This window comes from Nansenia antarctica (assembly GCF_963989245.1).
Source record: "Nansenia antarctica genome assembly, chromosome: 11".
Taxonomy (NCBI): domain Eukaryota; kingdom Metazoa; phylum Chordata; class Actinopteri; order Argentiniformes; family Microstomatidae; genus Nansenia; species Nansenia antarctica.
In genome coordinates this window covers 5,189,632-5,203,390 of record NC_137681.1, presented here as the reverse complement: position 1 = coordinate 5,203,390, position 13,759 = coordinate 5,189,632, and the positions used below count along the sequence as shown (strand labels likewise).

At 48.1% G+C, this 13,759-nt stretch overlaps 8 protein-coding genes and 1 pseudogene across 10 annotated transcripts in view; all 9 read right to left on the bottom strand.

Annotated features, from left to right (window-relative positions):
- The window catches only part of LOC308167486 (adenosine receptor A1-like), an 85,508-nt pseudogene that overhangs the window by 19,245 nt on the left and 52,504 nt on the right, over positions 1 to 13,759 (bottom strand). The window lies entirely within an intron of this gene.
- LOC308167167 (transcription factor MafG-like) lies at positions 3,428 to 3,913 on the bottom strand (the record flags this gene model as incomplete). The annotated part of the gene is made up of 1 exon (XM_080541545.1): positions 3,428 to 3,913. The coding sequence occupies one exon, from the start codon at positions 3,911 to 3,913 to the stop codon at positions 3,428 to 3,430; it is 486 nt and encodes a 161-aa protein (XP_080397671.1).
- On the bottom strand, positions 4,586 to 4,993 carry LOC308167422 (transcription factor MafK-like; the record flags this gene model as incomplete). Its single annotated transcript, XM_080541843.1, has 1 exon — positions 4,586 to 4,993. One exon carries the CDS (start codon positions 4,991 to 4,993, stop codon positions 4,586 to 4,588), a length of 408 nt encoding a protein of 135 aa, XP_080397969.1.
- Positions 5,431 to 7,306, bottom strand: LOC308167162 (transcription factor MafG-like; the record flags this gene model as incomplete). Its single annotated transcript, XM_080541540.1, has 3 exons — positions 5,431 to 5,484; positions 5,968 to 6,191; positions 7,093 to 7,306. 3 exons carry the CDS (start codon positions 7,304 to 7,306, stop codon positions 5,431 to 5,433), a joined length of 492 nt encoding a protein of 163 aa, XP_080397666.1.
- LOC308167161 (transcription factor MafK-like) lies at positions 7,744 to 9,652 on the bottom strand (the record flags this gene model as incomplete). Of its 2 annotated transcripts, none has more annotated exons than XM_080541539.1 (3): positions 7,744 to 7,786; positions 8,278 to 8,539; positions 9,439 to 9,652. In XM_080541539.1, the coding sequence occupies 3 exons, from the start codon at positions 9,650 to 9,652 to the stop codon at positions 7,744 to 7,746; spliced, it is 519 nt and encodes a 172-aa protein (XP_080397665.1). The 2 variants fall into 2 exon arrangements, with proteins under 2 accessions (XP_080397665.1, XP_080397664.1); XM_080541538.1 differs by having other exon boundaries at positions 7,744 to 7,797; positions 8,286 to 8,539.
- Positions 9,851 to 10,342, bottom strand: LOC308167165 (transcription factor MafG; the record flags this gene model as incomplete). The annotated part of the gene is made up of 1 exon (XM_080541543.1): positions 9,851 to 10,342. The coding sequence occupies one exon, from the start codon at positions 10,340 to 10,342 to the stop codon at positions 9,851 to 9,853; it is 492 nt and encodes a 163-aa protein (XP_080397669.1).
- Positions 10,540 to 11,031, bottom strand: LOC308167163 (transcription factor MafG; the record flags this gene model as incomplete). The annotated part of the gene is made up of 1 exon (XM_080541541.1): positions 10,540 to 11,031. One exon carries the CDS (start codon positions 11,029 to 11,031, stop codon positions 10,540 to 10,542), a length of 492 nt encoding a protein of 163 aa, XP_080397667.1.
- Positions 12,147 to 12,638, bottom strand: LOC308167166 (transcription factor MafG-like; the record flags this gene model as incomplete). The annotated part of the gene is made up of 1 exon (XM_080541544.1): positions 12,147 to 12,638. One exon carries the CDS (start codon positions 12,636 to 12,638, stop codon positions 12,147 to 12,149), a length of 492 nt encoding a protein of 163 aa, XP_080397670.1.
- On the bottom strand, positions 12,837 to 13,328 carry LOC308167164 (transcription factor MafG-like; the record flags this gene model as incomplete). The annotated part of the gene is made up of 1 exon (XM_080541542.1): positions 12,837 to 13,328. One exon carries the CDS (start codon positions 13,326 to 13,328, stop codon positions 12,837 to 12,839), a length of 492 nt encoding a protein of 163 aa, XP_080397668.1.

Sequence of the window (13,759 nt, the reverse complement as noted above, 5' to 3'; positions counted from 1 at the left end):
GTTGCCAACTCAATTCTGAAAGGCTAAATGAATAGAAAAAGGCTGACCAGGTTTACAAACTAACTATTTATGTATTTACAAACGTGTTTGTTTGGTTCTCTTTCATAGTATTAGTTTCGTATCTCACGATGGGAACGCCCCCTGCGTGACCTCATCAGAAACTGAATTACACTGCGCCAGCCCATTGGCTGGCCCAGGCGACGCTTGTGTCACGAGGGACGGGACCCTCCGCCTATATAACACGTACACACGGCATCTGTCGTCCTTTGCGCCCTTCTCACTGGAGCTGTGCGGGTTGCTAGAGCTAAACAGTCCACAGATACGAGCGACCACAACACACACACACACACACACACACACTGTATGGAAAGTTTGAGCGGCAGTGACGGCCGCGCGCTGCACTTAGTATTACTTAGGTAATTAAGTAATACTTAGGTTAAAAATTAGGTTACTAGCCCGTCAGTGACGGTGCAGTGTGTGTGTGTTAGCCCGTCAGTGACGGTGCAGTGTGTGTGTGTTAGCCCGTCAGTGACGGTGCAGTGTGTGTGTGTGTGTTAGCCCTGCTGAGCCGTGCTGTACGTTAACAAACACGTTTGTACAGCTGTTCCTTTGTGTCGACCTCCCTCTGTGCCTAGAGACTCTTACATTAACGTTACCACCAGGTGCTAGCTACGGTAGCTAACGTTACCACCAGGTGCTAGCTACGGTAGCTAACGTTACCACCAGGTGCTAGCTAGCTACGGTAGCTAACGTTACCACCAGGTGCTAGCTAACTAAGGTAGCTAATGTTACCACCAGGTGTTAGCCAGCTACGGTAGCTAATGTTACCACCAGGTGCTAGCTAGCCACGGTAGCTAACGTCACCACCAGGTGCTAGCTAGCTACGGTAGCTAACGTTACCACCAGGTGCTAGCTAACTAAGGTAGCTAATGTTACCACCAGGTGTTAGCCAGCTACGGTAGCTAATGTTACCACCAGGTGCTAGCTAGCCACGGTAGCTAACGTTACCACCAGGTGCTAGCTAGCTAAGGTAGCTAATGTTACCACCAGAAAACGTAATTTGTGAGGAGATTCCCTTTACAACCAATTTTTAAAAAATCATGGCCAATTCAATTGATTAAACACTGTTATTGTGTTATCACCACACCTTAGAGGCAATACATCATCCCCTTCAATTCATTAAAGAGAGGACAGATGCCTTACAGGATAAGCTGTTGAACTCAGACATACCCTGTCTGAGACCAGAGTGTTGTGGAATCTAACGTGTATGCAGAGTGAACATAACACACTCCGGCTTATATGAGAGAGGCCACTTAGAGTACCGAATGGACACAATTGTCTCATGTCAGCGCAACCAAGATCTCTCTGGCTTCCCAACTGTCTGTTGAAGAACCCGTCGGAAGACAATGGTATGGGCTGTCAACTGATTATCATGTTGGGATAATAACAATCCCCTTCAATTCCTCTATTAAGTTACATTTACCCATCTGTCTTGCATTGTTGAATATAATAAACGTGTAATAACAATGAACAGATTTCCGAATTACACCTAGCGGAGTAGATATCACAGATGCCAATACAGATGAAGACAATTGACCTTGTTTACACCACCTAAATTAGCTCTACATTTTTTTGTCTTTTGTCTTTTTTTTTATTTTTTATAGCACAGCATGACATCTACAGTATACAGTGCACAACACTGCCAACTTGTCACTTACACATCATGTCACACGCTACTATAGTAAGCCACTTTTGGTACAATTGCAAAAAGGATATCACAGGTTTTTATGTTTTCTTTTTCAGTCTTTCTATAAACAATGCAAGATACTCTATGCGTTCATAAAAATCAAGAACTCTAAGGTAGACAAAGACTCCTAGAATACACACTTTGACAATTAAACAGTAAAGCTTGAGTGAATATGTTTTGGGAAATATGAATGAATGAATGAATGAATGGTCTTGAATGAAATATGTGACCGGCCAGTCCACATGTAATTACACAAAAACAACATTTGCAATATTCTTGAACAAAACAGTTTCAACATCTTTTCTCTATAAAGCACAAATTATGTCTTCAATGTTTTGCAGATTAGAATTATACCTCCAAAACATTTTAAGATACTGTAAAAACATTCAGGTTCTCTGATATTGGAGAATTTGGCATTCCCAACTCCGGCACAATACTTCAATTTATGTTGTGGATCAATTTGACAGATTCCACCTACCATAACTATGAGAAACCTTTTGTATTTTTCAGTGCATACGTATATTATTGCATCTCCTAGTCATATTGACTAATCACAAGTTCATAAAAGTCTGTGACACAACTGCACAACTTGTCAACAGAAAGTTGTTTGTTTTTTAAACAGACAATCAACTAAAATCACATAAACTACTCTGATTTGTATCATGGGTCCTCTCTTTGTCACTTCCTCCTTCTGCAGCTGCGTCTGTTTTGGTATCTTGATGGTGATTGGCTCCACCGAGTGGAGACATCCAGAACATAAAGGGCTCTGCACACAGCGTGCGATTTCTGTTGCGCGTCAACGTTCCATTTTGAAGTTTGAATGGAAGTCTATGAGAACATCGCATTTACCCACACACGGCCCCGATTTTAATCGCACGGCGAACATTCGATTCCATTCATTTTGAATGGGACAAAGCACACGGCGTGCGAGTTTTGTCGCACTGTCAAATGAATGGAATCGAATGTTCGCCGTGCGATTAAAATCGGGGCCGTGTGTGGGTAAATGCGATGTTCTCATAGACTTCCATTCAAACTTCAAAATGGAACGTTGACGCGCAACAGAAATCGCATGCTGTGTGCAGAGCCCTTAAGAGTTTGAGACCATCTCTCTCATCATCATAGTCAGTGCATAATAACAGGCACAGGCTTTCAACTCAGGATTACGCAGTCCCTTGTTTAGGCTCAGGAAAGGGCAAAGCATAAGGCCAACTTCTTGTGGCTAGACTGGATGTGGCTTGTTGTGAGAACTTTATTTCAACATTCAAATCCAGTGTTGGGACGGAGGAGACTTGACATGGCCAATCTTGAGGAAACAGACGCTCATAAATAACAAAAACACATTTAAAAATATAATGTACAACACAAATCAATCAAGAGCTTTACTCCAATGCCAAATGGAGCGACATCAATTAGGACTGGGCATCAAAAGGTCTACCTTGATTCACAGGACCTTTAACCTCAATTCCAGCGCGTGAAATATAGAGGACGTGTACATTTCTGCGTACAGTGTTGCTCCGTTAGTGCAGAGGCCAATTGTGAGAGCATTACTAGCATGGATAAATGTAGTACCGAAAGACATGTGTTTGGGCCCAAAAGACACATATCCAATCCTGTGCTCCACTATGTATGCACTGACTATAAAGTGAAGTCTGACGACTCTCTCTGCCGCCCTGCCAGATACTACGACCTAGCCACCGTTTTGGACTTGACAATGGTGATTACGCTGGTAACCTTGCCCCCGGGGATGAGGGGCCCTATGACCGAGGCGATGGGGCCCCTGGCAGAGGTGACGGGGCTACGTGCCACAGTCCTGGCAAAGCTCTGGAGGGCCTCGTACTTGGAGCACAGCGCGTCCAGCTCCACCTTCATGCTGGCGTTCTCCGTGGCCAGCTTGTCCACCTCCTGCTGTAGCTGGGCCTTCTGCTTCTCCAGCTCCTCCTTCTGGGTGACACGTTTGACACGACAGCTGGCAGCGTAACCCCTGTTTTTCAGGGTGCGACGGCGTTGCTTCAGCTGCAGGATCTCGTCCTTGGTCAGGCCCCGCAGGTGCTGGTTCATCTCCCGCACAGACATGGTCACCAGCTCATCATCTGTGAGGCTGGTCCCATTCTCCCCTGGCTCCCGCTTCACCTTCAAGGCTTTGTTTCCCTTGTTTGTGGTAGTCATGCCATTGGTTCCTCTGTTGCGTTAGTAGGAAGTGATGTGGAGTTTACGTTGACATCTGGCAATTCCACCTGTTAGAAACACAAGTGATTTTGTTTCATCTATTCAATACTTCACCCTTTTGAGAAATTCTGCATGACAACAACCACAGGAACACCAATAAAAGTAGAGTTGATTTACCTGTGAAACCGTCTCTCCTGTTCCCTCCTGACTAGCGGGCTCTGCCTGTCCTTCCTCCATGGCCTCCGCCTCCTCCTCTTTTACTACTTCTTCTTTCATCACTGGCAGACATTGCTGGGCCGGTGGTTCTGGGTCTTTCACTGGTACTGGAAGAGGTTCTGGTTCTACTACAGGGGTTGCAATGGGTGGCTCAACCTGGGTTGTGAAGAAGAAGCATGGTGTGAGAGTGGAAAACAGTGATAAGGAATGAGGGACAGTGTTTCGTTTAGCATTTTAACAGGAAATATGTTTGTGACATTAATGGTTGCCATCTGTGTTCCCTGTGTCTATTACCTCTCTCTCTCTCCACGACAAAATCATCTCCCTTTAAAATCCAAGATCTCTTCAATGTTTAAGTGTACATTCCTGAATAACTTATTCCTTTTGATTCCTTTCTCCTGTCTGTATCATTCTACATTCCTTATTTATTCAACCCTTTAATCAGTATATGTATATTTATGTAAGGCTAGTCATATACAGGGCTGGACTGGCCATCTGGCATACCGGGCATTTGCCCGGTGGGCCGCGGTAGTTTTGGGCCGAGCCGACCGGCAAAATAACCTTCATGCTGGCGTTCTCCGTGGCCAGCTTGTCCACCTCCTGCTGTAGCTGGGCCTTCTGCTTCTCCAGCTCCTCCTTCTGGGTGACACGTTTGACACGACAGCTGGCAGCGTAACCCCTGTTTTTTAGGGTGCGACGGCGTTGCTTCAGCTGCAGGATCTCGTCCTTGGTCAGGCCCCGCAGGTGCTGGTTCAGCTCCCGCACAGACATGGTCACCAGCTCATCATCTGTGAGGCTGGTCCCATTCTCCCCTGGCTCCCGCTTCACCTTCAAGGCTTTGTTTCCCTTGTTTGTGGTAGTCATGCCCCGAGAGCCACTTCCAACTGCACCGCTGGTTGGTCAAAGTTTAAGAAGATTTTTTTTCCCCTAGCTCTTGACGTCCACTATTAAGTGATAAAATGGACTGCACATGTACTAAGAAGCAGTATTCATGACTGACACACCAGCATGCGTTTTGTCACCCGCTCGTGCCCTCCTTGTTGATTCCTTTCTCTTGTACCGAAGCCAAACGTCATATGATGTTTGGTCACGTGTGTTCATTCATGAAGGCCCTAAGCAAGTATTGATTTGTGTCAAAATGTCCTACAGTGGGTAAAGAAATGCAATATCTTGCATGATGTTACATTGCAGTGTTTCCCCTACCATTGCCTTGGGGAGGCGGGCCGCAATCCTGTGCTCCACTATGTATGCACTGACTATAAAGTGAAGTCTGACGACTCTCTCTGCCGCCCTGCCAGATACTACGACCTAGCCACCGTTTTGGACTTGACAATCGTGATTACGCTGGTAGCATTGTCGATCGACCAATGAAAAAAACCTGGATCCAGTTTCTCCACTCCCACAAGGGAAGATTTCCCAGGCTAAAAATAAGCTTATTTTGTTGATTAAGTACACGTATTTAACTATCGTAAAACTGCTCAAAAAAATAACGAGTGGGTACTTATTACAAAAAAACGAAATCAGATTTTTTGATCTGAAAAACTTTGAACGGAGATTTGAGGCATTTGCAGTTTGCGCCCGTTTTGCAAATCCATGACGTCACGTCACAAATGCCAAACATATAAATGTAAAATATATATATATATATTACCTTTAGTAGCCGACTCCATAGTTACGAAGAAGTGTCCAGTCTATGTGTCGCAATCGTTTGCTGTAAGAAAGATAAACAGGAGTGCATTCAATAGTGTACCTAAGTGCTTAGCTAGGTAGTTGCTAGGCAGCCAAGATCAGGCTAGCTGTAGTTCTATCTCTGTATTCACGTGATTTGACTTGTTTACCACCTTGCCCCCGGGGATGAGGGGCCCTATCACCGAGGCGATGGGGCCCCTGGCAGAGGTGACGGGGCTACGTGCCACAGTCCTGGCAAAGCTCTGGAGGGCCTCGTACTTGGAGCGCAGCGCGTCCAGCTCCACCTTCATGCTGGCGTTCTCCGTGGCCAGCTTGTCCACCTCCTGCTGTAGCTGGGCCTTCTGCTTCTCCAGCTCCTCCTTCTGGGTGACACGTTTCACACGACAGCTGGCAGCGTAACCCCTGTTTTCACAAATGCCAAACATATAAATGTAAAATATATATATATATATATATATTACCTTTAGTAGCCGACTCCATAGTTACGAAGAAGTGTCCAGTCTATCATATGTGTCGCAATCGTTTCGGCGGCTGAGGTGGCACACTTCTCGGTCGCCCCTTCGACAAACACGCCCTTCTTGATGTTCTCCCTGAGGAACAGGCTGGCGGAGGCGGTGTCCAGCAGGTTGTAGATCTGCTCGTTGTAGATCTCTATGAAGGAACATCTACACAGGAAGCTCTTGGAGTTCCCAGACCTCTCCATCTCCCTGTTGATGAGGAAGAACAGGTGCTCAAATATATATATATTACCTTTAGTAGCCAACTCCATAGTTACGAAGAAGTGTCCAGTCTATCATATGTGTCGCAATCGTTTCGGCGGCTGAGGTGGCACACTTCTCGGTCGCCCCTTCGACAAACACGCCCTTCTTGATGTTCTCCCTGAGGAACAGGCTGGCGGAGGCGGTGTCCAGCAGGTTGTAGATCTGCTCGTTGTAGATCTCTATGAAGGAACATCTACACTAGTGATGGGGGAAACGAAGCTTTCGACGCAATTGACACGTTCGCAATTGACAGTGTTTCGTTTAGCATTTTAACAGGAAATATGTTTGTGACAATAATGGTTGCCATCTGTGTTCCCTGTGTCTATTACCTCTCTCTCTCTCTCCACGACAAAATCATCTCCCTTTAAAATCCAAGATCTCTTCAATGTTTAAGTGTACATTCCTGAATAACTTATTCCTTTTGATTCCTTTCTCCTGTCTATCATTCTACATTCCTTATTTATTCAACCCTTTAATCAGTATATGTATATTTATGTAAGGCTAGTCATACACGTTTGACACGACAGCTGGCAGCGTAACCCCTGTTTTTCAGGGTGCGACGGCGTTGCTTCAGCTGCAGGATCTCGTCCTTGGTCAGGCCCCGCAGGTGCTGGTTCAGCTCCCGCACAGACATGGTCACCAGCTCATCATCTGTGAGGCTGGTCCCATTCTCCCCTGGCTCCCGCTTCACCTTCAAGGCTTTGTTTCCCTTGTTTGTGGTAGTCATGCCCCGAGAGCCACTTCCAACTGCACCGCTGGTTGGTCAAAGTTTAAGAAGATTTTTTTTCCCCTAGCTCTTGACGTCCACTATTAAGTGATAAAATGGACAGCACATGTACTAAGAAGCAGTATTCATGACTGACACACCAGCATGCGTTTTGTCACCCGCTCGTGCCCTCCTTGTTGATTCCTTTCTCTTGTACCGAAGCCAAACGTCATATGATGTTTGGTCACGTGTGTTCATTCATGAAGGCCCTAAGCAAGTATTGATTTGTGTCAAAATGTCCTACAGTGGGTAAAGAAATGCAATATCTTGCATGATGTTACATTGCAGTGTTTCCCCTACCATTGCCTTGGGGAGGCGGGCCGCAATCCTGTGCTCCACTATGTATGCACTGACTATAAAGTGAAGTCTGACGACTCTCTCTGCCGCCCTGCCAGATACTACGACCTAGCCACCGTTTTGGACTTGACAATGGTGATTACGCTGGTAGCATTGTCGATCGACCAATGAAAAAAACCTGGATCCAGTTTCTCCACTCCCACAAGGGAAGATTTCCCAGGCTAAAAATAAGCTTATTTTGTTGATTAAGTACACGTATTTAACTATCGTAAAACTGCTCAAAAAAATAACGAGTGGGTACTTATTACAAAAAAACGAAATCAGATTTTTTGATCTGAAAAACTTTGAACTGAGATTTGAGGCATTTGCAGTTTGCGCCCGTTTTGCAAATCCATGACGTCACGTCACAAATGCCAAACATATAAATGTAAAATATATATATATATATTACCTTTAGTAGCCGACTCCATAGTTACGAAGAAGTGTCCAGTCTATCATATGTGTCGCAATCGTTTGCTGTAAGAAAGATAAACAGGAGTGCATTCAATAGTGTACCTAAGTGCTTAGCTAGGTAGTTGCTAGGCAGCCAAGATCAGGCTAGCTGTAGTTCTATCTCTGTATTCACGTGATTTGACTTGTTTACCACCTTGCCCCCGGGGATGAGGGGCCCTATCACCGAGGCGATGGGGCCCCTGGCAGAGGTGACGGGGCTACGTGCCACAGTCCTGGCAAAGCTCTGGAGGGCCTCGTACTTGGAGCGCAGCGCGTCCAGCTCCACCTTCATGCTGGCGTTCTCCGTGGCCAGCTTGTCCACCTCCTTCTGTAGCTGGGCCTTCTTGTCCACCTCCTGCTGTAGCTGGGCCTTCTGCTTCTCCAGCTCCTCCTTCTGGGTGACACGTTTCACACGACAGCTGGCAGTGTAACCCCTGTTTTCACAAATGCCAAACATATAAATGTAAAATATATATATATATATATTACCTTTAGTAGCCGACTCCATAGTTACGAAGAAGTGTCCAGTCTATCATATGTGTCGCAATCGTTTCGGCGGCTGAGGTGGCACACTTCTCGGTCGCCCCTTCGACAAACACGCCCTTCTTGATGTTCTCCCTGAGGAACAGGCTGGCGGAGGCGGTGTCCAGCAGGTTGTAGATCTGCTCGTTGTAGATCTCTATGAAGGAACATCTACACAGGAAGCTCTTGGAGTTCCCAGACCTCTCCACCTCCCTGTTGATGAGGAAGAACAGGTGCTCAAATATATATATATTACCTTTAGTAGCCGACTCCATAGTTACGAAGAAGTGTCCAGTCTATCATATGTGTCGCAATCGTTTCGGCGGCTGAGGTGGCACACTTCTCGGTCGCCCCTTCGACAAACACGCCCTTCTTGATGTTCTCCCTGAGGAACAGGCTGGCGGAGGCGGTGTCCAGCAGGTTGTAGATCTGCTCGTTGTAGATCTCTATGAAGGAACATCTACACTAGTGATGGGGGAAACGAAGCTTTCGACGCAATTGACACGTTCGCAATTGACAGTGTTTCGTTTAGCATTTTAACAGGAAATATGTTTGTGACAATAATGGTTGCCATCTGTGTTCCCTGTGTCTATTACCTCTCTCTCTCTCTCTCCACGACAAAATCATCTCCCTTTAAAATCCAAGATCTCTTCAATGTTTAAGTGTACATTCCTGAATAACTTATTCCTTTTGATTCCTTTCTCCTGTCTATCATTCTACATTCCTTATTTATTCAACCCTTTAATCAGTATATGTATATTTATGTAAGGCTAGTCATACACGTTTGACACGACAGCTGGCAGCGTAACCCCTGTTTTTCAGGGTGCGACGGCGTTGCTTCAGCTGCAGGATCTCGTCCTTGGTCAGGCCCCGCAGGTGCTGGTTCAGCTCCCGCACAGACATGGTCACCAGCTCATCATCTGTGAGGCTGGTCCCATTCTCCCCTGGCTCCCGCTTCACCTTCAAGGCTTTGTTTCCCTTGTTTGTGGTAGTCATGCCCCGAGAGCCACTTCCAACTGCACCGCTGGTTGGTCAAAGTTTAAGAAGATTTTTTTTCCCCTAGCTCTTGACGTCCACTATTAAGTGATAAAATGGACAGCACATGTACTAAGAAGCAGTATTCATGACTGACACACCAGCATGCACTGACTATAAAGTGAAGTCTGACGACTCTCTCTGCCGCCCTGCCAGATACTACGACCTAGCCACCGTTTTGGACTTGACAATGGTGATTACGCTGGTAGCAGCCACCTTGCCCCCGGGGATGAGGGGCCCTATGACCGAGGCGATGGGGCCCCTGGCAGAGGTGACGGGGCTACGTGCCACAGTCCTGGCAAAGCTCTGGAGGGCCTCGTACTTGGAGCGCAGCGCGTCCAGCTCCACCTTCATGCTGGCGTTCTCCGTGGCCAGCTTGTCCACCTCCTGCTGTAGCTGGGCTTTCTGCTTCTCCAGCTCCTCCTTCTGGGTGACACGTTTGACACGACAGCTGGCAGCGTAACCCCTGTTTTTCAGGGTGCGACGGCGTTGCTTCAGCTGCAGGATCTCGTCCTTGGTCAGGCCCCGCAGGTGCTGGTTCAGCTCCCGCACAGACATGGTCACCAGCTCATCATCTGTGAGGCTGGTCCCATTCTCCCCTGGCTCCCGCTTCACCTTCAAGGCTTTGTTTCCCTTGTTTGTGGTAGTCATGCCCCGAGAGCCACTTCCAACTGCACCGCTGGTTGGTCAAAGTTTAAGAAGGTTTTTTTCCCCTAGCTCTTGACGTCCACTATTAAGTGATAAAATGGACAGCACATGTACTAAGAAGCAGTATTCATGACTGACACACCAGCATGCACTGACTATAAAGTGAAGTCTGACGACTCTCTCTGCCGCCCTGCCAGATACTACGACCTAGCCACCGTTTTGGACTTGACAATGGTGATTACGCTGGTAGCAGCCACCTTGCCCCCGGGGATGAGGGGCCCTATGACCGAGGCGATGGGGCCCCTGGCAGAGGTGACGGGGCTACGTGCCACAGTCCTGGCAAAGCTCTGGAGGGCCTCGTACTTGGAGCGCAGCGCGTCCAGCTCCACCTTCATGCTGGCGTTCTCCGTGGCCAGCTTGTCCACCTCCTGCTGTAGCTGGGCCTTCTGCTTCTCCAGCTCCTCCTTCTGGGTGACACGTTTGACACGACAGCTGGCAGCGTAACCCCTGTTTTTCAGGGTGCGACGGCGTTGCTTCAGCTGCAGGATCTCGTCCTTGGTCAGGCCCCGCAGGTGCTGGTTCAGCTCCCGCACAGACATGGTCACCAGCTCATCATCTGTGAGGCTGGTCCCATTCTCCCCTGGCTCCCGCTTCACCTTCAAGGCTTTGTTTCCCTTGTTTGTGGTAGTCATGCCATTGGTTCCTCTGTTGCGTTAGTAGGAAGTGATGTGGAGTTTACGTTGACATCTGGCAATTCCACCTGCTAGAAACACAAGTGATTTTGTTTCATCTATTCAATACTTCACCCTTTTGAGAAATTCTGCATGACAACAACCACAGGAACACCAATAAAAGTAGAGTTGATTTACCTGTGAAACCGTCTCTCCTGTTCCCTCCTGACTAGCGGGCTCTGCCTGTCCTTCCTCCATGGCCTCCTCCTCCTCGGCCTCCTCCTCCTCCTCTTTTACTACTTCTTCTTTCATCACTGGCAGACATTGCTGGGCCGGTGGTTCTGGGTCTTTCACTGGTACTGGAAGAGGTTCTGGTTCTACTACAGGGGTTGCAATGGGTGGCTCAACCTGGGTTGTGAAGAAGAAGCATGGTGTGAGAGTGGAAAACAGTGATAAGGAATGAGGGACAATGTTTCGTTTAGCATTTTAACAGGAAATATGTTTGTGACAATAATGGTTGCCATCTGTGTTCCCTGTGTCTATTACCTCTCTCTCTCTCTCCACGACAAAATCATCTCCCTTTAAAATCCAAGATCTCTTCAATGTTTAAGTGTACATTCCTGAATAACTTATTCCTTTTGATTCCTTTCTCCTGTCTATCATTCTACATTCCTTATTTATTCAACCCTTTAATCAGTATATGTATATTTATGTAAGGCTAGTCATATGACACGACAGCTGGCAGCGTAACCCCTGTTTTTTAGGGTGCGACGGCGTTGCTTCAGCTGCAGGATCTCGTCCTTGGTCAGGCCCCGCAGGTGCTGGTTCAGCTCCCGCACAGACATGGTCACCAGCTCATCATCTGTGAGGCTGGTCCCATTCTCCCCTGGCTCCCGCTTCACCTTCAAGGCTTTGTTTCCCTTGTTTGTGGTAGTCATGCCCCGAGAGCCACTTCCAACTGCACCGCTGGTTGGTCAAAGTTTAAGAAGATTTTTTTTCCCCTAGCTCTTGACGTCCACTATTAAGTGATAAAATGGACAGCACATGTACTAAGAAGCAGTATTCATGACTGACACACCAGCATGCACTGACTATAAAGTGAAGTCTGACGACTCTCTCTGCCGCCCTGCCAGATACTACGACCTAGCCACCGTTTTGGACTTGACAATGGTGATTACGCTGGTAGCAGCCACCTTGCCCCCGGGGATGAGGGGCCCTATGACCGAGGCGATGGGGCCCCTGGCAGAGGTGACGGGGCTACGTGCCACAGTCCTGGCAAAGCTCTGGAGGGCCTCGTACTTGGAGCGCAGCGCGTCCAGCTCCACCTTCATGCTGGCGTTCTCCGTGGCCAGCTTGTCCACCTCCTGCTGTAGCTGGGCCTTCTGCTTCTCCAGCTCCTCCTTCTGGATGACACGTTTGACACGACAGCTGGCAGCGTAACCCCTGTTTTTTAGGGTGCGACGGCGTTGCTTCAGCTGCAGGATCTCGTCCTTGGTCAGGCCCCGCAGGTGCTGGTTCAGCTCCCGCACAGACATGGTCACCAGCTCATCATCTGTGAGGCTGGTCCCATTCTCCCCTGGCTCCCGCTTCACCTTCAAGGCTTTGTTTCCCTTGTTTGTGGTAGTCATGCCCCGAGAGCCACTTCCAACTGCACCGCTGGTTGGTCAAAGTTTAAGAAGATTTTTTTTCCCCTAGCTCTTGACGTCCACTATTAAGTGATAAAATGGACAGCACATGTACTAAGAAGCAGTATTCATGACTGACACACCAGCATGCACTGACTATAAAGTGAAGTCCGACGACTCTCTCTGCCGCCCTGCCAGATACTACGACCTAGCCACCGTTTTGGACTTGACAATGGTGATTACGCTGGTAGCAGCCACCTTGCCCCCGGGGATGAGGGGCCCTATGACCGAGGCGATGGGGCCCCTGGCAGAGGTGACGGGGCTACGTGCCACAGTCCTGGCAAAGCTCTGGAGGGCCTCGTACTTGGAGCGCAGCGCGTCCAGCTCCACCTTCATGCTGGCGTTCTCCGTGGCCAGCTTGTCCACCTCCTGCTGTAGCTGGGCCTTCTGCTTCTCCAGCTCCTCCTTCTGGGTGACACGTTTGACACGACAGCTGGCAGCGTAACCCCTGTTTTTTAGGGTGCGACGGCGTTGCTTCAGCTGCAGGATCTCGTCCTTGGTCAGGCCCCGCAGGTGCTGGTTCATCTCCCGCACAGACATGGTCACCAGCTCATCATCTCTGAGGCTGGTCCCATTCTCCCCTGGCTCCCGCTTCACCTTCAAGGCTTTGTTTCCCTTGTTTGTGGTAGTCATGCCATTGGTTCCTCTGTTGCGTTAGTAGGAAGTGATGTGGAGTTTACGTTGACATCTGGCAATTCCACCTGCTAGAAACACAAGTGATTTTGTTTCATCTATTCAATACTTCACCCTTTTGAGAAATTCTGCATGACAACAACCACAGGAACACCAATAAAAGTAGAGTTGATTTACCTGTGAAACCGTCTCTCCTGTTCCCTCCTGACTAGCGGGCTCTGCCTGTCCTTCCTCCATGGCCTCCTCCTCCTCCTCTTTTACTACTTCTTCTTTCATCACTGGCAGACATTGCTGGGCCGGTGGTTCTGGGTCTTTCACTGGTACTGGAAGAGGTTCTGGTTCTACTACAGGGGTTGCAATGGGTGGCTCAACCTGGGTTGTGAAGAAGAAGCATGGTGTGAGAGTGGAAAACAGTGATAAGGAATGAGGGA